The sequence below is a fragment of the Pelecanus crispus genome, chromosome 11, assembly GCF_030463565.1.
Source record: "Pelecanus crispus isolate bPelCri1 chromosome 11, bPelCri1.pri, whole genome shotgun sequence".
NCBI lineage: Eukaryota > Metazoa > Chordata > Aves > Pelecaniformes > Pelecanidae > Pelecanus > Pelecanus crispus.
The window spans coordinates 17,003,262-17,027,681 of NC_134653.1; the positions used below are offsets into that span (position 1 = coordinate 17,003,262).

The 24,420-nt window shown below is 51.1% G+C and overlaps 1 protein-coding gene across 1 annotated transcript; it reads right to left on the bottom strand.

Moving 5' to 3' along the window:
* Positions 1 to 213: 213 nt before the first annotated feature.
* Positions 214 to 22,014, bottom strand: RHBDF1 (rhomboid 5 homolog 1). Its single transcript, XM_009490306.2, has 17 exons — positions 21,895 to 22,014; positions 19,552 to 19,682; positions 13,528 to 13,741; positions 11,569 to 11,775; positions 10,728 to 10,850; positions 10,405 to 10,565; positions 7,902 to 8,153; positions 6,875 to 6,986; positions 5,890 to 5,964; positions 5,148 to 5,309; positions 4,940 to 5,040; positions 4,121 to 4,184; positions 3,554 to 3,648; positions 2,522 to 2,597; positions 1,884 to 1,984; positions 1,476 to 1,629; positions 214 to 633 (listed from the first exon to the last, which is right to left on the bottom strand). The coding sequence occupies exons 1-17, from the start codon at positions 22,012 to 22,014 to the stop codon at positions 214 to 216; spliced, it is 2,568 nt and encodes an 855-aa protein (XP_009488581.2).
* Positions 22,015 to 24,420: the final 2,406 nt, after the last annotated feature.

A 24,420-nucleotide genomic window follows, 5' to 3' on the forward strand; every position in this document is an offset into this window, starting at 1 on the left:
TCAATACAATTGAACAAGGCACAAACGTTCTGTTTTCAGAGTCTTCTGAGATAAGGCAAAACATGCCTGCCAAGTGCTAAGGAGACAGTTTAAATTAACCACGGGCAGGGTTAGAAGTGTCATTGGATTAGAGGCTTTGTCCGCATGAAACTGGCACAGCAAACGCAAAGACAGTCCATCTCCAGTGCCTGCTCGAGAAGCCAGTCTTTGCCTTCAGTGGAGCTGTGCATCCAGGTCGTATTTCTCGCAGAATTTGTCTGTGAATGGTATACACGTAAGGAACTCGCACCACTCGCACTTGATGGGGTAGAAATAGAACAAAATCACAAGTCCTGAGAAGAGTGCAATGAAGATGAGCTGGAAAACTATAATTTGGCATCGCTTCCTATATAAATCAAACTTCCCAAAGCTAATGTAGGGCAGAAAGGCAAAGGAGAGGAAGAAACCACTGATAAATCCTGAAATATGAGCAAAATTATCAATCCAAGGCAGGAGGCCAAAGGCAAAAAGAAAGAGCACCACAGCCAGCAGCTTGAAGAAAGCCCTCCATGGGCGTGCCAGGATTTGCCAACTCTGGAAGAGCTCCACAAAGAGACAGGCCAGAATCCCAAACTGGGATCCTGCAGGGCCAACCTGCAGAAGAAGAGCATTACAGGTAACATCAGGCACATGCCATCTGCCTGGCTTCTGCAGCCAGCTCTAGGCATTACAGTTATTTATCATTCAACTCCTTGTTCAGTGTTTCTTGAGAAAGAGATGCTGCAGCCTGCAACTTCATCCTTATAATAGGGTTCAAGGAGTAAGGGGGCCTGGTTTGATCTTAGGATTGAAGTAGGTATGAGGGCAGCAATCACCAGAACAGACTGTGTTGAAGGAGGGCAGATCTGGTCTGAGTTGTCAGCGTGGAGAAGTCCTTGAAGGCAATCTCCTCGTTCCCCCCACCCAGCATGCACTTTTCTTTATTGAAGGACCTTGAAGATAGTCCTCCAGGTCCTGCCATGCAATCTTCTAAAGTGAAGCTGGACAGTCACATCAGACTTCTCCAGCTGTGGCATGTGAACAGGGACAGTCCTGGACAATCTGGGAAAGGTGAGCTCTGCTCTTTACCCCTCTCCTGCCTGCCACTCAGACGCGGAGTGTCTCTGGCACCAGGTGCAGATCTCAATTCCCAGCCTGCCAGGGGCCTCCCCTATCCTGTGGTTGGACAAACCTGCCATTCATTATGGGAGGCAGCCTTCTTACTGCAGCCAGACCAGGCCAGCCACTTGGAAAGCCCAGGGTGCTCTGGGGGATGTTATTGCTCAGCAGCTACATGACAGTGTGGTGCTATCTTCTAGCTATAAATCTGCACAAGCCACGTGCTGCAGAGATGAGCCCAGCTCTGGTCTCTCTGCCTCTGTCAGAGAGGCACAGGCATGTAGAGAAGGCTTGTGTTCAGGGCACATTACCGGGACCCTAGTCTTCAGGAGACCCACCTCTGCTCTGTAGGGTAGAAATATTGCACTGGCAAGGTTCCCAGTGATGCCACTGAGCAGGTAGATGATAGAGATGCGATGCCATCCTGCCAGCTTCTCTAGGTCCCGCAGGATCGTCATTTGGAAACAGATTGAAACCAGACAGTGCAGGATCCTGCCAAGTTTAGAGTACAGAAGCTGAAGCAGCAGCCACTGAAAGTCACCCCTGTGCTGGTGTTCCTTGCCGAGCCTTGCCAAGAGCTCCTGGTCTGGCCTTGCCCACACTTCTAATACCCCTCCCAGCAGGGACAACAAGCTCAGCCCCCGCCACATACCTCATGGAAGGAACTGCCAGAACAACCCTCAGTAGCAATCCCAGGGTTCAGGATTCCCCCACCCAGACAGTGGAAGTTTTACACCTATGCTTACCCAGCATGGAGGAAAAGCGAGAGCCAGAGGCGGTAGAACTGGTCAGGGACTTCTGGATTTAGGAAAGGGAGGAGTCCACAGACATCGTCCATGCAGTGCACCTAGGGCAGCAGAAGTGAGGCTGTAAGGTGTGCCAACCAGTGCCGGACAGCATGGCTGGTTACTAAGGCCTGAGCAGAGACTGCAGTTAGCTCTGAAAGAAGGGCTTTCCTTGCTCTTCTCTGCTGTGTCAAGTCCCAACCAATGTATCCAACACCAAGTCAAGCACAACCCCACCCATTCCCTATGGCAGCTTTAAGCCCTCATTCTTCACCTTATTCTTCACCACATGCACAACTGAGACATCCACATTTCCTCGCCAACGGAGCAGGAAAGTTGCATTCTCCCGCTGCTTCCACACTGGTCCTGTATTGGGCTTTCACAGCTGCCAGCCCACGTCCTAAACTGATCTCCAAAAAGGGACAGATGCAGCCAGCTCTGCCACTACAGCCTGGATCAGCAACTTCCCTTGGGCTCAGGGTGTGACAGGACACAGGACTCTCACCTACACTGCAGCACAGTTGCCCCCAGATCTTGCCAAGCTGCTACGGAACAGGAGGGAGAAGGGCAGCCATACAAACCCCCAACTCCACGCTTACCTGAGAGCAGAGCGTTGCCTCCTCATGGAAATAGCCCCGCATAAATTCACAATACTCCCGGGAGGTTATTTCACACCTGGAGGAGGCACAGTTACAAAATGAGGAACAAGTCACATGTGGAAGGCACAATGGACCACACTGTGCCCTCCCAGGCCACCCACTACCCCTTGTCTCATCCCAAGTCTGCCTATGAAAATCAATGCCGTCAGCTGCCCCCGACACCATGTAGTGTCTCTGCAACAGACGCACTAATACATTCCCATTTGAGCCCAGCGCCACTTTCCATACACCCCTCCCACTTCTCTCCCACAGGCAAGCCCGAGTCACCTCCGCAGACTAACACCCTGCATATAGGGGCTCCAAAACAAGTGCTAAAGCTGAGCTACTTACAGCTAAGAGCCACCAGAGCTTGGGGAAGCTGTGTCTCTTGCGCCTCTGTCACTGACAGAGTGGAAAGGGGGGGCTAGGCCAAGAGCACCCTGGTCATGACTTTCAGGGACAGAGAAACTCCTTGGGGCAGCACTGATTTTTCTCCCTAGCAGGGAAAGCCAGGCCCAAGCACTGGGTATCTTCTCAAGTTGAGGAGCAACACGAGGAAGAACAGGATCTTCCTCCTTGGCAAACCCAGAGCAGGTTGTTTCCTGACATCTCCCTGAGTGTTCAGGGATGTCAGGCTGGGGCCAACGTAGCCTTTCAGGACCAAGCTGGACATTCCCAAGGAAAAGTGCAAAACTCCCCAGCAGAAGTATTTTATCCCCTGGGATCTGAGTCCCTCCAAACCGCAGGACCAGTTGAGCAAGACACCCTGTGGCACTGAAGACTCAGGCTGGCTGTTATCTCCTGCTCATCCCAAAGCCCTGCTCTGTCTGGGAGACCCATCATGGCTCCCTGTCCAACTCCCCTCCCCAGCAGGGCTCTGGACTGCCTGTGGGAAGGACAAGGAGGACAAAAGGCTGCATCTACAACCAGAAAAGGGCCCCCTGTGTCTCATCCCAACACCCAGCCCCTCTCCATACAGGTAAAACTCATTACCTTCCTTTGGTCCCAATGCAGCAGGGCCGGCCTGTAATCACGCAGTCCATGTGAAGGTGGTTGGTGTAATTCCCGGCACTGTTTTTTGTGCAGATCTGGAAAAAGGCAACAGGCTGTAGTCAGATGGCCATGGCTTTGCTTGCTGCCTGGGTAAAGTCAAAACAGGCCCTTGGGAAGTAGCCAGTCCCACAGACACAGGCCTCCCAAGGCCTCGCTCTGACAGCAAGACGGTGCCTGACACCCCATCTGTGGGAGGCTCAATCAACACCTCCTCTCTGCCAAGAGATGAAAACAGCCCAGAGGTGGAGGCTGTCTCCATCACCCTATTACCCTGGCAGGGCCCAGGGCTTTAGTAGGTTTTAGTTGGCACAGGGGAACTTTTGTTGTTACAGGGCTTTGAGCCTTGGCTAGACAAAACCATGACTGCCCTGATCTAGTGTTTGTGACAACAAGCAGGAGGCTGCACCAGAGACCCCTTCCACCAACACAGCTGTGGCTCTGCACAGTGGGATGCAAATGCCATATTCCAGCTGCCCACACAGGCCCTGTGCCACTGGCAATGCTCACCGGCCATTTGGTGATGTCATCCGGCCACTCATGTGGCTCCATCGAGGCTGGCTGCTCACACACCCTGCAGCAACAGAAAGCAGAAATTACCGAGAAATTACTTTCCCCAGCACCAGCAGCAGGCAGGATCTCCCAGGGAGCCGCCACACTGTCCCTGGCCCCAGGCTGCAGTCCCACAGCTCCTCTCCTTGTCCCTGGCAAGAGGCTGGTGACACACTACATCAGAACAGCCAAGGCCATGCTGAACAAAGCCGCAGCCTCCTTCCAGCAAGAAGAGATCACGGCTTCAGCACAAAGGCAGCCATCAGAGCATGCAGCTGCCCAGCAACTCACTGACTCCTTTTCAGGTGGATACAACCCCAAAGGTGGGCATTCAGCTGGCCCCAGCCCTACGTCAGCCCATGGTGACTGAGGGCAAAGGTGTACCACGATACACAGAGACTGGCAGGGCTTTGGGGCAGAAGTGTACTGGGAACGTGACTGCTGTACCCCAAGAAGGGAGCCTGTGTGGGGAGCAGGTGAGGAGGGGGAAGAGGGATGAGGAAGGCACCCACCGCTCACAACAAGCCACTGTGCACATGGGCAGCCAACAACAATGGAGACTACGGGGAGCAGAAATATCACCACACTCTGCCTCTGCCTCCCTTCCAGCTGTTGGGGGAGGTAGGGACATCACTGTCCCCATGTCCCTTGGTCTACAGAGCAGCTGCTGTCCCATCCAGCAATCAACCAGCCTAGGACTCCGTGCCTCTCTGACTCTACTGTCACAGCAGCCCTAGGCCCCCCCCCAGGATGGCAGCTGGGCTATGCCAGACCTACCTGGGGTCCTGATGACAAACAGACCCAAATTGCCTCTTGCTTCCTGCCAGCATTGGTGTGCTGGGGTGGTGGGGCCACTTCACCCACACGGCCAGTGTGGACTGCAGGAGAGAGGAGAGGTGTCACCATGAAGCCCAGGGTGGGAGAAGCATCAACAGAAGTGGCCCTGAGCCTGCAGGGACAACAGGAAAGGGGCCACTGCACTCACCGAGCACTCCTCCTCTGAGGTCTGCACGCAGCCCGACTTGTCATTCCTCACACAGCAAGCTGAGTGCTTCTCCTTCTCCCGCTTGGCACTGATGAAGCTGTGCACTTGCTGGTCCTGCCTCATGCATGGTGAGAACTTGGCCCCTAGGTGGATCAGGGCCTCCTGGCAGAGATGGAAATGCTCAGCTCAGCCAAGAGGCAGATAACAATTGCCTGGGGCAGAGCAGGCTGGGGGAACTGCGAGGGGTACCCCTATCAGGACTCAAGGGACCAGGGACAGGTCCTGCATGATGAAGCCCCACACACATCAGGCATACTCTCAATATCTGCTTCAAAGAAGGCAAGCCCAGAAGTTCAGGGATTTCCTTGCCCATGGCCCCAGTAAGGCCAGCACTGTGGCTGGGAAAGGAAACTTTGGGACACAACAGCCTTTCCCAGGGGGAATGGCATCAGGAAAGCTGTCACACACCATACAACTCCTGCATTTTCTCTGGCCCCATGCTTGGCTTCGTAGGAACAGGGTGCAAAGCAGGAGTGCCAAGGTCCATCCCAGCCTCCTGGTAGCCCATATTGCAGGGTGGTCAGGGCCGGGAGCGCCACTGCACACTGCCAGTGACGGCAGGGCCCCATGGGACATCCGACCAACAGCAGCTGCTAGTACCAAGCTCCAAGCAGCGGAGGACCCCAGTCCCTGGGATGGCATGGCTGCAGCACGCAGTCCCCCAACAGTCCCAGCCACTCACTGAGCTGGGGCCGATCCAGAAGTTTTCCTGCTGAACGTATTTGACATTTTCATAAACCCCTCTGTTTCGCAAGACCTGCAAGGAGAGAAAGTGAGAGCCCCATGAGTTCCTGCCCACAGAGTCAGCAGGTCAAGCAGCAGGGGCTGGTGAAAACAGTAGCCAGGATGAACAGAAATCCCCACAGGTGATGACTGGCACACTGTTCTCTCAAACTGGTCTTTTGCAGGATCACAGGTTAACCACCATCAAGGCCTTGGCACTTTCATCTTAAGATTTCATTTAAAATGTCTATCTCTGGCTACTTCAACTTTCAAGAAATCCCAGGGCCTGGAGACCTGGGACTGGCTTGAGAGCCAGCAAAAAGTTTCACACAGCTCAGAAGCATAAGCAGCACCTGCCAGCAGTGTAGGCTCAGGTGCTGGTGACAGGGCTCTGAAAGTTGTCAGACACGTAGATGAGAAGCTCCCCAGGGCATGCCCTGCATGGAGCAGGGATATGGCTGTAGAGGTATGTACCCCAGAGACCTTTAACAACACGTGGGAAGGCTACAATCAGCTTCAAGATCTGCTCTCAAAATCAGATAGGTCAGTTTTGGTCCTGGCAGAAGCAAAATCCTGCAACTGTTGCAAACACTTCACTCAGGTTTGAAATACTTCCCTGCCACGAACATCCACCTGGTCTCCAGCAGGAAGGGAACAAGTTGTTTGAAAGGGCTCCCAGCACAGAGCCAAGAGCCTGCAAAGAGCCCACTATGCTTCGTGCCGATATAATTTGATGTCAAGAACAATGTGGCTGCAGGAAGGAGAGAATGCAGTGTGGGGGCTCACAGAAATGCTGCAGGCAGCCCCGTGAGGCTGGACACCCAGCGTCCAGCTGTCAAAGCCCTCAGGCAAGTAGCCAATGTGCTGAAGACTATGACACAAGAGCCAGCAGCTGAAGGCTGAGACACAATCACACTGCAGGCAAGTCAGGGGGATTTACTTACTGAATCAACAGTTTCATGTTGTGAGAACCCCACAGGGGCGATGCCGTAGATGCACACAGCGAGGATGGTGATGAGTGAATGCACAAAGGTGACCCAGTAAGTGAAGAAAGGCCTGGATGGAGGGAAAGGGAAAAGATCAGAGGCAGAAACCCAGGCATACTACATCTACTCACAGAACACAGGAGAAAAGCTGCTGGTTTTCCCCAGGGACTTCGGCAGAATCTGGGGTACAGGGCCAGGATCACCTAGGGACGCACAAGACTGGAGGCAATGACCTAAGGTCTTGCTGGCTTGTTTACTCTGACTCCCCCATTACACTGGGCAAGCCACCCTTTCCCAAGAAAGCATCCATGAGAACACATAAGCCTGATGCCAAAGTGTGCTGTGTGTCTGAAATAATGACTTCAGTGGAGTCACCATCCCTGGAGGTGTTCAAAAAATGGTTAGACGTGGCACTCTGGGATATGGTTTAGTATGCATGGTAGTATTGGGTTGATGGTTGGACTGATGATCTCAGAGATCCTTTACAACCTTAATGATTCCTAGTTTTTACTTTCATTAAAAAATAATCCAGCCACCAAGCCAGGAAACATGAAATTATCACTCTACCCTTAATTGGTTTAGTGGTGGACTTGGTACTGTTAGGCTAATGGTTGGACTGGATGATCTTAAAGGTCTTTTCCAACCTAAACGATTCTATGATTCTATGATCAGAGGCAGGGATACCTGAGCCTTCCTGTTCATCACAGGACAGTGGTGGTGGGGCAGAGATCTGCAGTCCCTCCAGGTAGCAGAGATACAGACACCCAAAGCAACGTGAGGAGCAGGGTGAGCTCCCAGTGCACACTGATGCTAACATGCTGCTGTCTGCTGCAGTTTGCACTGTACTTCAGGGATACAGACTGCGGGGTCTTAGCAGCAGGTTTCACCCAACAACCGCGAGGCAGTGACCTGAGTCACCAAGGGGCAACAGCAATCACTCACTCACTAGTTTTGTTGGGACCCCTTCTGTGACTGCAGCTCTCACCTGTGATCATCCATGTCCTCAATCTGCCGCTTGACATAGCTGTCGATGCGCTTGCGGTATGTACGGTTTGTCAGCTTCCCCACCATTCCCAGGCCATATGGCCTCTTCTCCTTGGCAAAGAGCTTCCTGACAGGGACAGCGATGCGCTGGCCCCTCTTCTGTGGGCTGACACTCACCACCTCCTGCCGCAAGCGGACCTTGGGCTGTGCCAGGGCCCCATCCTTTTGCTTCCTCCAGCCTCGCTCCAGTGGGCTGAAATAAAAAAGCAGGACAGCAATGTTTTCCCTCTCCATGGCACAGCAATGGGGACCAGCCCTTCCCTAGTCTTTGGTGGCAGCAGATGCTCTGTCTGTCCCACCACAGCTGGGCTGAGCAGCAGCTGATGGCAGACAAGGTGCCCTGAAGTGGAAGCTGTATTTCAAAGGGTTACACAGTGCCAGTTGATGAAAGCGCAGGACTACATGCAGAGAAGGTGGCACAAGGCAGCTGTGCCAAACTAAGCGCCACTGATGAGAAGCTCTCAAGGCTTTAAAGAAGTGTTTCAGCAACAGGCTAAGATGGGGAGGTTGCAGCTGGCCACATCTGCAGCCTCATGCACATGTATTTCCTCCTCTATTTCATTCTTCTTACTCTGCTCTCTGCTATGAAATAGAAGTGTAGTTTAGCCCAGCAGTGGAAATCCCCACCCTTGAAGCACTTTACTGTGATTGGACTGGCAAGTCAAACCCCCATGCCCACCAAATCAGACAGAGAAGAGCAGGAATCCAAGCAGCTTCGCAGACCAAGAAAGTGACACTGTCACATGCTGCAAGCTGTGCCAGTTACCTCTCACAATTTGTCTTCCATTCACCCCTTTATTTGCACCAATGCATGAATTTTTTGGGAAAACAGTAAAACCAGGCTTCAACAACACAATAAAAATCCCAAGCATCACTGTCTAAAGGAAAGCTTTTTTACCAAAATAGAGTATGTGATGAACATTGCACAAGCTACTGGTGAACAGTACCTGCTTTGTAAGCCTCCACTATATTCAGATGGTTTCATATTTCTTTGCTCTTAAACAGCAGTCTGGAGGTCAGGTCTGCAGCATTCAGACCCTGACCAAAAAAAAAAAAAAAAAAACCCACCCTACCATTTCACCCTTGCTCACCGCCTAGCACTGTAGTAGGCATGCCCCTGACATGCACTCTAGTCTAGTTTACCTCCTCTGGCTTCCTAAATGACCCCCTCTGCACAAAGACAATGGTTGGCAAAAGTGGTCAGAGAAACCAGCTGACAAACTTTTTACTGAAAGATCACCAGAGCATCTTGGAGAGATCATGACGGCTCGGAAGTATGGACAAGCAACAAGATGAGGGAGAATCTGAACCTCTTTAGCCAAAAACACTGCTGTGAAACTTCAGCTATTTTCAATATTGCACCTTACAGAAGATGCATCTTTATAAAGCTGAAAGTCTCAACTTTCCCTTGGGAATTCCTTCTCCAACCGAAAGTGCAGATTCCACTGCAGCCTGCTCTTGCCCCAGGCGTTCAAGTGGTTTCTGTGTTACGGAGGTGCTGTTTCCCAATATTTCCGGTGCTGGGCTATCAGCCTATGCCAAAATAAACACCTGGCCACCTAAAAGGACACCCGACTATGATTCTGATAACACGTTCTCTGAAGCGTGAACGAAATGTATTTTCCTCAATAAATAAAAATATTTAACGAGATCCAAATGGAATCAAGAAGACTGAGACTGTCTCAGAGGAGTGACAACAAACTCCCACCATTTGCTGCTTCCACTTATGTTAAGACTGAGTCAAGTTCTTGGAAACACTTGAAGGTAAAGCACCAACACAGCAAGGTGGGCCGTGAGCAGCAGAACCACAACAAGGACCTCCCTGTCTGCTCAATGTTCACACCCAGCAGAGCTCTCCACTGGGGAGAGCTGCCAGCTAAGCTAGAGCTGACTCAGAAACGACCCAGAGCAATTACTCAGTACCAGTTACTCAGGTGGAAAAAATCTAGGCATACAATACAGTACCACCCACATATTTGTAGGGCTCTCAGCATCAGTGCCACACCTTTCTCTCGTTTTGAATGAGGAATGTAGCCCAGCAATGCTTCACACCACTCCTTGGAGCGAGACAACAGTTCCTGGTGACTGTGGCAATGGCAACAGCCTTCTCATCTTTGTTCCATTCTCCATAGCTGAAGGCCGGGCCCCCAGCATCCTCACCGCTGATTTAAAGTCTCTTTCCTCAAAGCATGATACAGCCTCTGAAGCACATCATGTGAGGCTGGAAGTTGCTGGAGAGACTGCAGAGGTGGCCTTAGAGTCACCTTGCACATGCATGGGAAGCTGGGGCAGGAGGTCTTAAGCTGGGTTTAAAGAACACCCGTCTGCTCTTTGAGCTCTGCACCAAGCACCCACAGCACTGGCTTCCTCCATGCAGGAGGTCCCACTCTGAATGGGTTGGCCACCCCATATTAGCCTCTGGCAGCTTCCAGGGAGATACTCACAGTAGCAAGTGGCTTCTTTCAAGCTCATTTTTGTCCAAGGCACCTCCTGTGAGATCTGTCTGATCCAGAGGTTTCACCTCAGCATCTTTGATTGCAGCTTCTGATGGCGACTCAAATACTTCATCTGGATAAGTAGAGAGCTCCTCATGAAGGACTCCTTCCTGGGCAGAGAAACAGAAGTCCCATCAGAAGAAGCCAGCATCACATTTGAGATACCAGCCCTGGCAGAAAGCAGTGCTGCTCTCTGCAACACACAGTCCTGCCAGACCTAGGGTTTTGCACTGCCTCTGGGGCCAATACCATGCCAGAGCCCTGCCCCTCACCCGAGCAAAGAAAGAAGTGTCGAGCTCATCTGGAAAATCCACCGTGTCCTCCTCCAGGAAACTTGCTGGGGTGAAGCTGCGCCGCTGAGCTCTCCTCAGGGTGCTGTCCTTCACAGAGCGCCCCTGTAGCCAGAGAAAGTGGCATCGAGTCACTGCCAGAAATCTGAACCCCAGGCACATGCCAGGCCACCCCAGCCAGCGCACAGGAAGCCCAAGTGCTGAGCTGGTTCACACTTGTGTGTGGAATGCAGCAGACCTGCTGATGCGTGACACCCTCCTGGTGGGACTCACAGGTTACCCCACTCCTCAGTCCACAGTGCCCATCTCCCACACAGGTGAGGCTTACAACATGCTCCTCCACCACATATTGTACAATGTCTCTGACCAAACCACAGTGATGGGTGGTACTGGACACAGCAAAAAGGTCACTGGGCCCAGGAAAGCAGACACATGGCAGGATGAAGAGACTTGCATAGTAAGAGCCTCAGGTACTTCTGCTCTTCCTTGACTGCGGACCAGGTGCAGATGGACCACCCAGAGGTCCAGGCAGGCTGCGCTGGACCTGCTGGAACACTCCGAGGCTGCTGGCTGTAGGAATCAAAGCTCCCAGGCCAATAAAGGGAAAGCAAGACCTGTACCAAAATCTAGCCATCATCCCTGCTTCTTGCAAATCCTGCCTCCTAGACACATGGCTGAAACAGAACAGGAGATGGCTTGGTTTCTTCCCCTCCACCACTGCTCTCTCCATCCTCTCTGCTCAGCAGCTCCTTCCCTCTCACCTTTCTCCCAGGACAGAGTCCCATCCTGCCACCAGACTGGTCTCTGCCCTCCCAGACAGTACCTTCACCAAAGCTGCAGCTGCTCGGAAACTCATTTTGGCAACAGACTCCCGTTTCCGCCGTCGTGGGAGGCGATTGAACCCTGAGCGTGAGCTGGTGAAGGAGCAGAGCGACGTGGCGCCTGGCGTGATCGGTGTGTGTGGGATGCTGCAGCCATCGTTGTCGTCAGCCATACGGAAAGCTCGGCCACGGGCCAAGGGGTCTATGATCTGCCAAAGGAAGAAGTCCATCAGTCCATTCACCCCCAAACCCTCCTCCCTCCAAACAATCTTGAGACCGTAACAGTGGCCTGGCTCCTGGGATTGACCAAGAACCAGGCTGGATGGACCAACAAGCAATTCTACATTAGGGAGATAGGGAATAACCTGTTGCAAGCTACACCCTAGTTGTAAGCCTCAAACCTTAGTCCTCAAACCTCTCCCTCTGTCCTTCTTTTTTATTTTATTTTATTTTGTTGGTATTGACTATTTTCACCCAGAATGTTCCTGATGTTCACAGGAGACCCCAAACCTCCTTCAGCCCTTCCTAGGCTCTTGGTTTCATTCATCTCCTGTGCCAGTGAGCTCTATGGTCAGGGAATGTGCTGTCTGAACAGGAGTTTGAGAAATCCCTGAACACAGCCATGCTCTTTCTTCAGCTAGTTTCCTTTCTGATACTGGACAGCCCAGGACTTAAACAGTATCCTGTTGAAGTTTAACTGTATATTTACATCTGCTTCCATTAATTAAGTTATAACAGCTGGAAAAAGCAGGCAAGCTTCCGGGAGCTGCAAGCCCTTCTTTGGGACTCTTCAGGCCAAAGCTCTCACTTCTTCCAAATATACGAATCAACCTAATGAAAATATTGCCTTCAGCTACAAACCTTGCCTCTGTCCTTACATCATCACAGCTGCGGTTTCCCTAAGATTTCTATGCTTTATCCTAACGTTTTACAAGCTTTTTTTAATCCACAGTTGCACACTCAACAGGAAGCTTTATGGGCTTTTTTTTTTTACACCTACTGATACCATGTTCTGATTTAATGTAGCCCACAAAGAGCCCAGCAATATTTCTGAGTCTTCTGTGACCAAAGACTAACTGCCAGACACTTCAGCTAGTAAGAAAACAGGAAAGAGCACAACAAGGTGAAACTTGATTGAAAGATGCACAATATTCTCCTGTGCTTCAGTGATGCAGCCAGGCTTCAGGTCACAGACTAACCTGCTTTGGAAGGAATTTGTTTCCCCACTTGCCCAGGTTGCAGTGGTGCTCACTAATGCACAGTAATCAACCGCATCGGTTACTATCACTGGGATATTGTGGGTTAGTTCTGAAGTGCTGGTAACTGGATGTGTTTGGCTGGGTCTTGTCCCCTGGGGTCACACCTGAAGGTAGCAAATAGGGGGCTATCAGATGCCCTTTGCAGGCACTCAGAACCATTTCTGAGGACCTGTGAGCAGAGCTGTAGTACCGCTGATGCAAGAAACACTTTTCAAAGTCCTAAAACATAACCAGTTTTCTATGAGGACAGTAGCTGTGCTACTGCCTGCATTCTGCTTGGGACAAGGATCCACTAGGCCAGTGTCCTGAGTGGTACCAGGCCTGTTACTGTACATTTGGGTCCAGGATACTGGCCACTCTGTGTACAACAGAATTTTGTCCTTGCAAAATGGCAGCAGAAGCCCGAGCTGAGAGCTCCTGGACATGCTGCACTAATCTAATCACCACCATAGTAACAACATGACAAACACAGCTCTGAGCCTATCACCGAAACAGCTGAAGGATTTCAGCCAACGAGACCAGAGAGAGGCTGCTGAAGGAGGGAGTCTGCTAAACTGTATCTGAGACTTGGGAAGTGTCTGAGCATGGAGCTCAGACATGTTCAGGCAGAACTAAGCCCACAGACAGGTCACAGCTGCCCAAGTGGTAAAGACACTGTGCAGAAAACTCACGATGGCCTTGACTCTGTCCCAGGTTACTCACCTTTTGCATGCCCAGCTGGCAGGGTCCGACATACAGTGGAGGAGGAGTCTCTGTGCTTGTTAGAGAAATATTGTCCTGACTGGGCAAGTCCATTTCCCGGATGACCTGAGGTTTCAGCTTCCCATACCGCAGGCTGCAGTGGCGAAGGCTCTTTCTCTGCCATTTCTGAGTAGCATCACTGTCTTTGCTCACCCCAAACCAGTCCGCTGTGCCTCTGAAAGATGCCAGCATGTAAGTGCAAAGAAGCATTATGTTTGCTTGGACTACGCACATGAGAAGACAAAACCCCTGGTGGTCACTTCCAGCCCACCCCAATTGAAAGACAGGCAGAACTCTTCCCCACAAGCATCTCGCAGCCTGTCCTCAGCTGGTCTTAGCAACCTGACAGATGCTGGCCAGAAATGTTCAACCATCAACAGCATTCTGCCTCTTAACACAGAAGAAAAATGACAGGAGAGATTCACTATGTGTAAAGGACAGTTTGTTCTGAGTTTTTCTAAAAAGAAAGAAAAAGAGAGGGAACAAAACTTCAGAAAATAATTTGGTGAAAAGGGTTTTTTTCTTTAAAAAACCATCTACTGAAAACACTTACCATCTTCAGGCCAGCTCTAGGTCCCCATTGTGGGATTGTACCATTTTATGGCTCTGTAGCTCCTCCCAAAAGCCACCACAATTCACTGTTCTCTCCCAGCCTCCCCCCACACTCCCAGGATGTCCCTACCTTCTCCATCTCACACTCATGCAGGATTTTTGTCCTCCTCAAAGGTAACATTAATGGCAGATGTTTGCTGCAGCCCTGATCTCTGCTAAGGCAGACACACACAGTTCTAAGCTGTAGGAGCTCCTATTTGCAGAAGTGGGAGCACAAGGTTGCAGCCATGAGGCAGGTTTGCTGCCAAGTGGCTGGTGTCACAGAACAGCAGTTGACCAGAAGCAAAATCCCAAGGAAGGCCCAGAGGCATCAGGATAAGTCAGACTAACAACCTACTTCAAATACTGCAGGACAGCTGGTACCCTAAACCTACAAAGATCATTGCAGCCTGCCAAGCCTTTCCCACTGTGGTTAATCCTTCCTCAGAAGATGACAAGCTATGTCAGCCTACAGCTGTCTGGCCCAGGTGTTGAAACCTGAAAGTCTTTCCAATCCAAACCCAAAACCCTGGCTTCAGACCCCCTGCTCAGGGGCAGGATTTCCAGCTGCTGAGAAGCAAGACCTCACAGATCACAAAGGGAGTATTAAAACATACACTGGAGTAAAGGCTGGGTTAAATCTAGAATTAGGTCACACAGGGGAATTGAGTCAGTGCACTGGAGACAGGAAACTAGTCCTGTGTTTTGCACCCTACCAAGCAAAAATACCATCAACCAACAGGTGAAGGTGTCCTGTGTCCTGCCACCATGTAGAGATGTGGATTTGAAACCCACAGCCTTTCCAGCTAAAACCTCCAGATGCAAACCACTATGCATTGCCCTTGGCCTTCCCCACTCTCCCAACGATCCAGAACAGACCCTGCAGCAGGCGTGAGGTCACTTGCTAGATCTCACCTGACCTCACTGACCCAAATGTCTCCAAATGCCTCCAGCAAGTCAACAGGGGCCAGACCTCAGACACGGGACTATGTGCATGTCTCAGAGCACTGCTCTGCTCCCACAGACCCACATCTCATCGGAGCAACCTTCATTTCCATTCAGAGCGGAAGGGCCTAGGGTCAGTATCTGGCCTGACAGACCCAAACCAAGCCTATAGCACAGAGGTAATGCTCTGGCTGTGCAGATGCACAGGCACAAAGCATGCCACAAAACAGTCTTACAACTCAGAGGGCTTCTCATAGACTGCCATAACCAATATTTCAACATTAAGGTGACCTTGGGCAACAAGCCCGTACACGGGGCCACTCCTCAAAGGGAGAGGACTGAGGGTCATTCATACCCATATGAGCCTGCTGATGAATGGCCCATTACGCCAACAGCAGCGCCTCAGAGCCCTCTGAAACTGTGCTCCCGCTAGCCTGGAAGGACAAGCACCACTACAGCTGTTCTGCACTGTGAGGGCCACTCCTGAACTGCGAGACCACTAGTGGTCCAGGGCCAGGGTAAAGAGCGGTTCCACTCTCTGAGCACAGCCAAGATAGTCCAAGAGAGCTGACTACAGAGTTTAGCGTATCTGGAGCACCCTGGGAAGATGCTGAACACCCCTGTCCAGCTGGGGAGCCCCATCACATCCTACAGACTCCCTGGAGCACTGTAACAAGCAACAAACCAACATCAGAGGTCAGCTCTCGCTCTTCTGTCACGTTGAGCTAACCAGCCCTGAAAGCCCAAGACCAAATGCAAACAGTCACCAAAGGTGGACGCAGTGCCAGAGTGGCATCTGGCCAAGGGTAGCAGTGAGGAAGGTAGGACAGGAATGGACTCCTGGGCATCAGGTCCAGTCCCTGCCAGGAACAAAGTCACATTGTCTACCTGATTTAAAAGTTTACTGAGCTCCAGCCTCGGGGGTGGTGGTCAATGGGCCATTGTGCCCTGGACTCCCAGAGTGGCTCATCTCCTTGGTGCTAAGTAAACAAAGACCTCCACCTCAAAAAGAAGACAGTCACGTTTGGATTAGAAAATGCCATGATGTCAACAGGGAAAGAATGGATGTTCTATTTCATTCACCAGCTTCTGAACCCCATCTGGACCAACACAACTAGCATCTGTTCAGTGCTGCTTCCTCTCCTTCCTCTTCTGCCCCAAGGAGGCTTTGGGGCCAACATATGCATACACCACATGTTGCATTGATGCTAGCAAAGGCAGGCTGCGCTGTGGCTGCCCTGGGGAGATATTCCAGCTACAGTGAACACCAGGAGGTTGATAGCTTGTTAGGAAAGGCAGGAGAGAGTGAGGCTGGCGGGTGGATAGCTTGTTAGTCCATGCTACTTATTGACAGCTGCCTATATATTTAGTAGGAGTGACGATTGTTTTTTGTTAGAAGCACACATGAACTTTCTCACTCCTGCCTGTTTGTAGGCCTCCTGGCCAGCCCTGGAAAGGCAACGTGATCCCAGCAACAGCCAGAATCTGTGCAGTTCACAACAGCCCTTGCACACACATGCAGGGGTAAGTTTCACACTCAGTGCTACCAGTACCTGAAAAACGATCGGGGCAGGGACTGCCGCTTTCTCAGGGAACTCCTGCCCACCCGGTGCCCATGAACAGGCAGGGTCTGACTCCTTTGAAACCGTACCTGTCTGCTGCAAAGAAAAGAGAGCTGAAGGGAAGGAGCCTGCAGGGCTGTGGAGGGGAGCAGGACCTGCATCCAACAGCTCCCCGTCTCCTTCCATAGCCCCATCGGCAGCAGTTGTGCCACACTGCACATGACAGCGGCCTCCAGCTGAGAGCATGGCCTAAGAGAAACAACCAAACTCAAGCCACACAACACCATCTTTGAGCCCAGGAGGTTGCTGAATCCTTTTGGTGCATCTGCACCTCTGACGTATGTCTCCCATTGCTCTTGAAGATACCAGGGATACTGCAATCCCCCTCAACCCCCAGACCTCTGTGATCTGCCACCTTTTGCCCAGATGCCCAGCTACAGATCCCACTGGCTGGCTTTGGACATCAGAGTGTGAAACCATGGAGATGTCAGCAGGCCAAGATACGATCTGCTTAGATACAGGTGTCTGATGCCACTGGAAGTGCCCTGGGCCCATTCTGGTTGACCCTGGCAGGATCCTGCCTGGTGCACAAGTCTATCTGTGCCATAGCTGCTGCCTTGCATGGACATCTCGGACACCCCAGGAGACTGGAGGTGGTGTTAGATGCCTATACTCAGGCACATGAATCACTCCCATGTCATGTTCTAGACCACACAGGCTTGACCTCAGGCTCACACTTGATCTGTATCCTCCAAGCCCCAGGGAACAGGACAGTGTGGAGTCCTGCTGCCAGAACAGTTTCACTTTCTGTGCATCCTGGGGACTGTGTTAAGCAGAAAACCTGGCAGTCAGCCTCCCTGGACTCACAAAACAAATCCCCAAGACACCTTTATGGTTGCATGGTCTGCAATTCTCCATTGCATCCCTAGCTCTGCTAAATGGAGCACTGGTTTTTAGACCTTTCCTTGGTACTCTCCAGTTCTGTGCCCTTGTTTCTGATCCACTTATTTCATGCTTTTATTGCTAGTGTCATGTCATGTGTGCACCTCCTGCAGTTCTGCCCCTTGGAAAGTTCTTCCCACTGCTGCACCTGCTCTCCTAGCGACATCCCACAGTGCTCTGTAGAAGTCACCCACAAGCTGTGAGTCTTGGCCACCTCCTGTGCTGCACAACAGCCTGCGTGAGACAACTCAGTACTGCAAAATAGCACTGAACCCCCCACATACATACTCTGAGCAGGACACTCCCAGGACTTCCAAAACCATTTGCGCACCACTGGACCACTCCCTGTAGGACCGCATGTACTCCCAGAGTACAAAATGCCTACACACACCATTAAGCACAGGCATGGACACGGCCACAAACTTGAGCCCCAGCACTTCCATTACAGCCTGCGCAGGCAAGAGGAAGACATGTTACAGGGGCTGTTGGTGCAAGAGCCACACGTGTCTGCCCACTGCCCCAATGCTAGGCAGGACATTAGCATCTCCCTCAGTGTGTGGGAGCTTCACCACCACTGTCCAGCACTCCTTCCTTGCTCACTGTAGCTCCATGTGCCTTGTCTGTCTTATAATGTAGTAGCACTGGGGGCAAATTTGTTCCCCCACCACCAAAGCGGTTCACAGTTCCCCAACCTCTCCACCCTACACACAAGCTGCATGTTGCAAGGACCTCTGGGGGAGAAGGTTACCCTGGCCCTCCTGCGCAATGCTTCTTGTCAGGGTCTCCGCAGCACCCTCCCAGGATATCCCCTCATCCTTGACATGCTCTTGCCTAATTGTCCTGGCAAGGAGCAGGACAAGGGCCTGGAGGTGAGGGAAAAGGCAGTCTACGTGTGCAAGGACAGCCTCAGGCAGGCCCAGAAGCTGCCCACAGCCCTGAAAAGAGCAGACACTGCTTCATGGCTCAGCCCTCCCAACCTTGCAAGAAGCAGGATCACAGAGAGCTGCTGCAGGAGAGCTTCACCACCAAGGCAGCTGGGGAACTTCTGAGGCAAAGGAAAACAGCGTGTGGGAGGTCAGTCTCTCCCATAGCTGGAAAGTTGCTCCTTTGTGAGTGGGCGAAGCCTGGCTGGCTGAAAGTGCCCCTGACCTGTGGAGCTCCAGGGATGCTCCCACAATCCAGGCAGGCCTGACACACTGCCAGGGATACAAGCCAGGCATCTCAGGAGAGCAGCTGGGAGAGCCACTCCCTTTGAACAAACTGAGATAAGCCTTTGCCACAGGGAGGGAAGGAGCATCCAGCTGTGTGGCTCTGTCTCAGAGACCCCTGGGTCATGGGGACAAATGACAACCCTCTGTGCAGGTGTGGGGGACAGGACTGGAGCAGCTTCTCCCTACTCTCCATCACCACCCATAGCCATCCCAAGGACCTGCCAATGAGTTAGTGCTAGGAGCCAGGCTGCCGAGAGCCCTGGACTGCTCCGGATGGGCTTCTGCCTCCCCCAGCAATATGCTCTCAGACACTGCACCAAAGCAAGCCCAGCACACCGTATCATACAGTCTCAGCTAAACATCAGGGCCTGAGGCATCCTGTTAGTCAGATACAGCCAGATCCCTGGGGCATGAGGGCAGTCAAAACTTGTCTCTAAGTGGCAAGAACCATTCATTGTCCCAATTACCACAACCTTCCTCCCAGGACTTGTCTCCTCACTTACTGAAGACAAGCTATATAGCACCTCTGAGTTTATATACTGGGGACCTATCTGCACCCATCCTCTTCCGCAACCTCACAACAGATAACAAGAGAGACAACCTAATCCTGCTGTGACAGCGTGCCACTTAAGTGCCAGGCAATGGGAAAAGCAGAGGACCATAAATCCACAAATAAAGGATGGCAATGAAGGGCAGAATCAACTAAAGCAGCCTCCGTGAACTCAGTGTCTCACCTCTTGATGGTCTGGGTGATTGAGGTCTGTCGTTGTAGCACCGGTCTCCTCACTTCATTAGGCAGGGAGGGCACACGGGTGTTGTCGGCAGGCATGCTCACGCTTCGCAGAAAGGCCTGACGTCTCGTTGGCTGTGAAGAAAAGCAGGAGGGGAATCAGTGTTCTCAGAATGATGCTCTACAAGGCCAGTCAGGTTGTGAAACATCTAGTTAGCAATTCAACAGCCACCCAACACCCCAACTACAAGCTGGGTGCATGCAGTTGGGCAGCAAAATCAGGCTAACAATGACTGTGTTCATGTTAGCCAGGAATGGCTCTGCAGAACAGAACAGTTAGCATCAAGGACACAGCATCTGCGTGTTGCGGTGGGTCTCAGTTCAGGCTGGCTCTAGCCTGGCCCATGGACTGATGTCCATTTGTAGATGGGGCGTATTACATGAGCTCCTGCAACATAGCCTCCCGGCTTTTTTCTAGCCAGAAAAAAACCCAGATCACACACTCCTAGACCAATCCAGAAGGTGAAGAGAAGCACGGTAAGTGAGATTTGCTTCACAAGTGACTCTGGATCTGCACTAAAAGCCTGAAAGAGCTGTGGGTGGGTCTGTGCTGTAGCTGCTGCCTGGTGCAGGCTAAGCAAGCTGGGAAAGCCACATCAGCTTTGTTTATAACCTAATTGTCTGGACACACTCAGGTCTGAAAGCTCCTGGCATGTCTTGGCTGAATGTCACCTACCAAATATGACACAAGTCGCCAGACTGTTCTCAGCTCATACAACTGCCTCCTCAGGGCTGCTCTGGATTAATGTTTCATCAGCTTGGCAGAGACACCATCTACCATTTGTAAAATGCAGGCTGCGCAGATTGTCCCTCTGGCAAGTGAAGCTCTGATCAACTGTTTCTCTGGTCAGACACTGTCTCTGCCTCAAGACTACTTGCTACTCCAGCCCCTCTAGCCCAGAAAGCTAATAATTTCCACTAATCTTAATGGTTTTGTTATGTTTTATGTGAAAACCAATGCATAGATACTCAGATTATAAACCAAAGGAGCCCATTATGCACTCTTATCCTGACAGCCTGTACTGAGCATACTGGACCTCCAGAGAACATCACCTCTGCCAGCTTCCATCATAACTACAGTGTCTCTCCAGAAGGTGACCAGCTGGATTTAGAGATTTCAGGTATGAGAACATCCATCAAAGCCTTAAATAAGTGATTCAAAAGGTTTCAACCTGCACTGTTACCCTCCATTCCACTTCTAATCCCTGCAGACTGAACCCTGATCACTTTCCTTCTAAAGGAAAGCCAGGATCATGATTTATCTGCCAGAAGCTGCCACATAACTGAAGTGCATTTCAGTCCCTGGATCAAGGAATGGCAAAGAGGTCAGTCCTTGCTATTCCAAGCACAATGTAAGTTCCCTTTTAAGACAAGCTTGTCCTCAACTCCCCTTCAGGAAAGCTGTATAACCCTCCATTTCTCTGATGGCTAAACCGTTCTTTCACATAAGCAACTGAACCAAGGCACTGCATCCCACCCATGGAGCTGGGCTGTAAGAACCCTCCAGCTCTACCTTTGGTGCAGGTAGTCTCTGTTCCTGCAGTAAGGTCACACGAGCAGCCAGCAGTCATCCTACCCAGGTCTCACCCGTACATGAGAGTTTTTGCCACCTTGTAGCAGAAATTCCTGTTAGTCTTCCTACTCCCAGCACAAATACAGATGTTTTATGCTCACACTTTGCACAATTCCTATTAACCTATCACCCCATCTCTACTTCGCCACTCTTCAACATTACTTATTTCTCATCCCACATGATTTTCATATGTTCCTCATGCTGGTAACAGCTTTGTGTTGCCAGTAACTGTTCTTTCTCTGCTGTTACTGATGAGAGCCTGTCATTACCTTGGCTATTCATCAGTCAGATTCACTCCCTGCTCAGTTCAGCATGAGCTCCAGCACTTCCAGGGCCTCATATTTCTCTAGGAGCCCTTCACTCCTCTAGTCCCCTTAAGAAATGCCTGTTTGAATACCTCACTCTCATATCCCCCAGCCAGCACACTTTTCATGATCCCCACATCCAAACAGTCACATCCACTGATCTGAGCATATCAGCAACCTACCCTCATCCCTCCCACATCTCCTTCAAGGGGGAGTTAATTACTGATCATAAATTTACCCAATGGCTCTGCCCCTTCTCACGTGGCCTTGTGACCTGCCATCACACACTGCCTTTCTCTCAGCCAGGACTGCTGAGACCACAGGCACAGGCATGCTCTTAGTGCAATGGGGCTCTGCACACCCCCTCCACGGCTCCACAGACCCTCCCTCCTGCCCCCAACCTCTGTACCTGCACAGGCTGGGGTTCTTCTGGCACCGACATGGGCACCGGCACCGGGATGTCCAGTTTTAACCATGGTGGCTTCTTGCGCTGTAAACTGCTCGTGCTGTCGTGTCGTGCCTCCGACATCGTCCCACGTTTGTCCTCAGGCCTAAGAGAGGGGAGAAATCATGGTCAGGAGGGGGCCAGGCTCATCCCTGACACGGTATGTGCCAGCAGGGCCGAGCAGAGCACCCTCCTCCAGGCTGTGGCTGATGGGACCCAAGCCCCACGTTGGATGACTTCCCAAACTCCTCGTGAGGGTTCAGGCTTGTGTCTGCACTAGTCAGCCAGGACCAGACACTTGGAGGACATGGCACATTTCTAAGGCGCACAGGACCTCGAGCCAGATGCCAAGAGACCGCAGTCACAAGTCTGAGAGCCACCTCCCATTAAGATTTTTGCTGAGACTACTGTGAGATCCAGATTCCTTAAGAACCAGCCATGAATTAAATATTAATGAGATCTGGATCCAGTCCAACCAGCTAATTAACTGCAGTACCAAAAGCCACTGACCTCCCTCTAAAAACAGCTTGTGACTCACACAGGCACCCTTGCCCACCCAAAGCCAAGCACCACGCTTTCCTACCTAACTACTACTTAGCAATTAGCAAGTGGACATTTCTCATTGCTGGTTCTAATCTCTTTTAAATGTAGTCATTTTCTAGAAACATGACATAGTGCACAGAGTAACACAAGTACAGCATGAACATTAGAGAACTGGCACTAATCCTGAACTAAGAGTCGTTTTCACACAGAAATAATAATGATATGGTATGTAAATAAAAAATGCTGTATTACCAAAACACCAAAGTAACCAGAGTGACTCGCTGTCATCTGGCGCACTCTACCATACTGCAAGTATCTCCTCCTATTTAGGCTGCACACAGTGGGACAGGGACCATGCAACTCCTTCAGGCTGGCAGAGCACCTGCTTTACTGTGCATGCTCAAAGAAACAATTAAGAAAATAGATTTCATTGGAGGGAGATGAGCTCAGATACCTCCACAGGTACCTTCCAACCTAAGTTATTCTACAAGCCCATACTTCTTCCTCTCCTAGCCCACATGCAAACACAAGCTAGCAGTGGGAAGTATGTGTGCTGAATGGGACAACAGATCCAGTTCCCTCTCAGCTCCCTCCTTGTGTTGTCCTAGGCCAGAGATCCCATAGGGGACAAAAAAAAAAAATCAAGAGTCCCAGCCTCTTCCCCCACCATGGTGGACAGATGGAATAAGCATCCAGTTAACTTAGCAGGCACACATGATTTGAAAGGGAGTAGGAGAAAAGCTCTCTATTTGGATTAAAACTCAGTGCTCTTGCAATGTTAACACAGTCAATTTCTTTTAAATGCACAATGAGTTTAATATGCAAGGATTCTTCCTTGAGAGTGGTCAAGTCCTAGGACAGGACCAGAGGCAGAGGGACCTCCATCCTTGGAGACATTCGGCACTCAACTAAACGAGGCCCTGAGCAGCCTGAATTATCCCTGCCTTGCAAAGCAGCTGAGCCAGACAACCTGCAAAGGTCCCTCCCAACCTAAATTAGGCACTGGTTCTGAAACACGTACTGCCTTTCATAGCATTTCCACCATATTCCCACAGCTTACTGCAGCTGCTCTGGAAAGGGAGCTGCAAACAGTGAAGCTTACCATTGCAAAAGATATACGGCGGGGAGGGAAATAGGTCAACAAAAGGGAGTGGGGGATGATCCGGATTGGGTTAGAAGAGAATCTCTTCTAAAAGGAGCTGAAGACCAGCTGCTAGCTCAGTCACGCAAGCTGGGCTGGCTGCCAGGAGTGCTGCGCTCAGCTGAGCTGGAACGACAGAAAGGGAGGACTCAGCTGTAGGTGGATGAAGGTTGGGTTTCAGCAAATACCACAGGCCCCCAAAAGTCTGGGAATTCATGATCTAGCCTGTACAGACATGCCCTTTGCACATGCACCACGGTCCTGTGTGCACAGACGCAGTGCCGTACATTAGAGACACAATTCCTTCCTTCCCTCCACCCCGACCCGCAAGGGTGACTAAATGCATCTGTTCTAACTTCCTAGAAGATGAGAATAGTGAGAGTATTAGGGGGATCTCCCGCCTGCTCTTGGTAAGGGGAAATCCGTTACAAGACAGCTTTCAGTCTTGCATACAAAATGGGCAAATTTGTCTTCATGGTGAGGTCAGAAAGCAAAGCAGATTTCTCATACCTGAAAAACTTCCTTGGTGCAATGCAAAGAGCTCCAGCAGTTACCCATGAGGACTGCAAACACCAGGTCTTCCTGAGATGCTCTAATCAGAGACCAGCCAAGAGGGACAGAGCCACCACTCTGGCATGACCAAATACAACCTATTTCACACACGCCCCTCATGACACAACTCAAGAGCCTCCTTTCTGTGCCTTCAAGGGCAAATTCAGAGCTTCTGAACTAGCAACTCTTCTTTTTCCAGTACCTCTTCAATGAGCAGACATCACTCAACTTCCTTCCTGCCCACCTACACAGCT

What these genes read in the sequence shown, in the direction of transcription:
- RHBDF1 (XM_009490306.2), bottom strand. Translation starts at nt 22,014, where the DNA reads ATGTCGGAGGCACGACACGACAGCACGAGCAGTTTACAGCGCAAGAAG. An exon ending in TGCATTGGGACCAAAGGAAG is followed by an intron (nt 2,598 to 3,553) that starts GTAATGAGTTTT and finishes TGCCTCCTCCAG; the next exon opens with GTGTGAAATAACCTCCCGGG. An exon ending in TTCTACCCTACAGAGCAGAG is followed by an intron (nt 634 to 1,475) that starts GTGGGTCTCCTG and finishes CTTCTTCTGCAG; the next exon opens with GTTGGCCCTGCAGGATCCCA.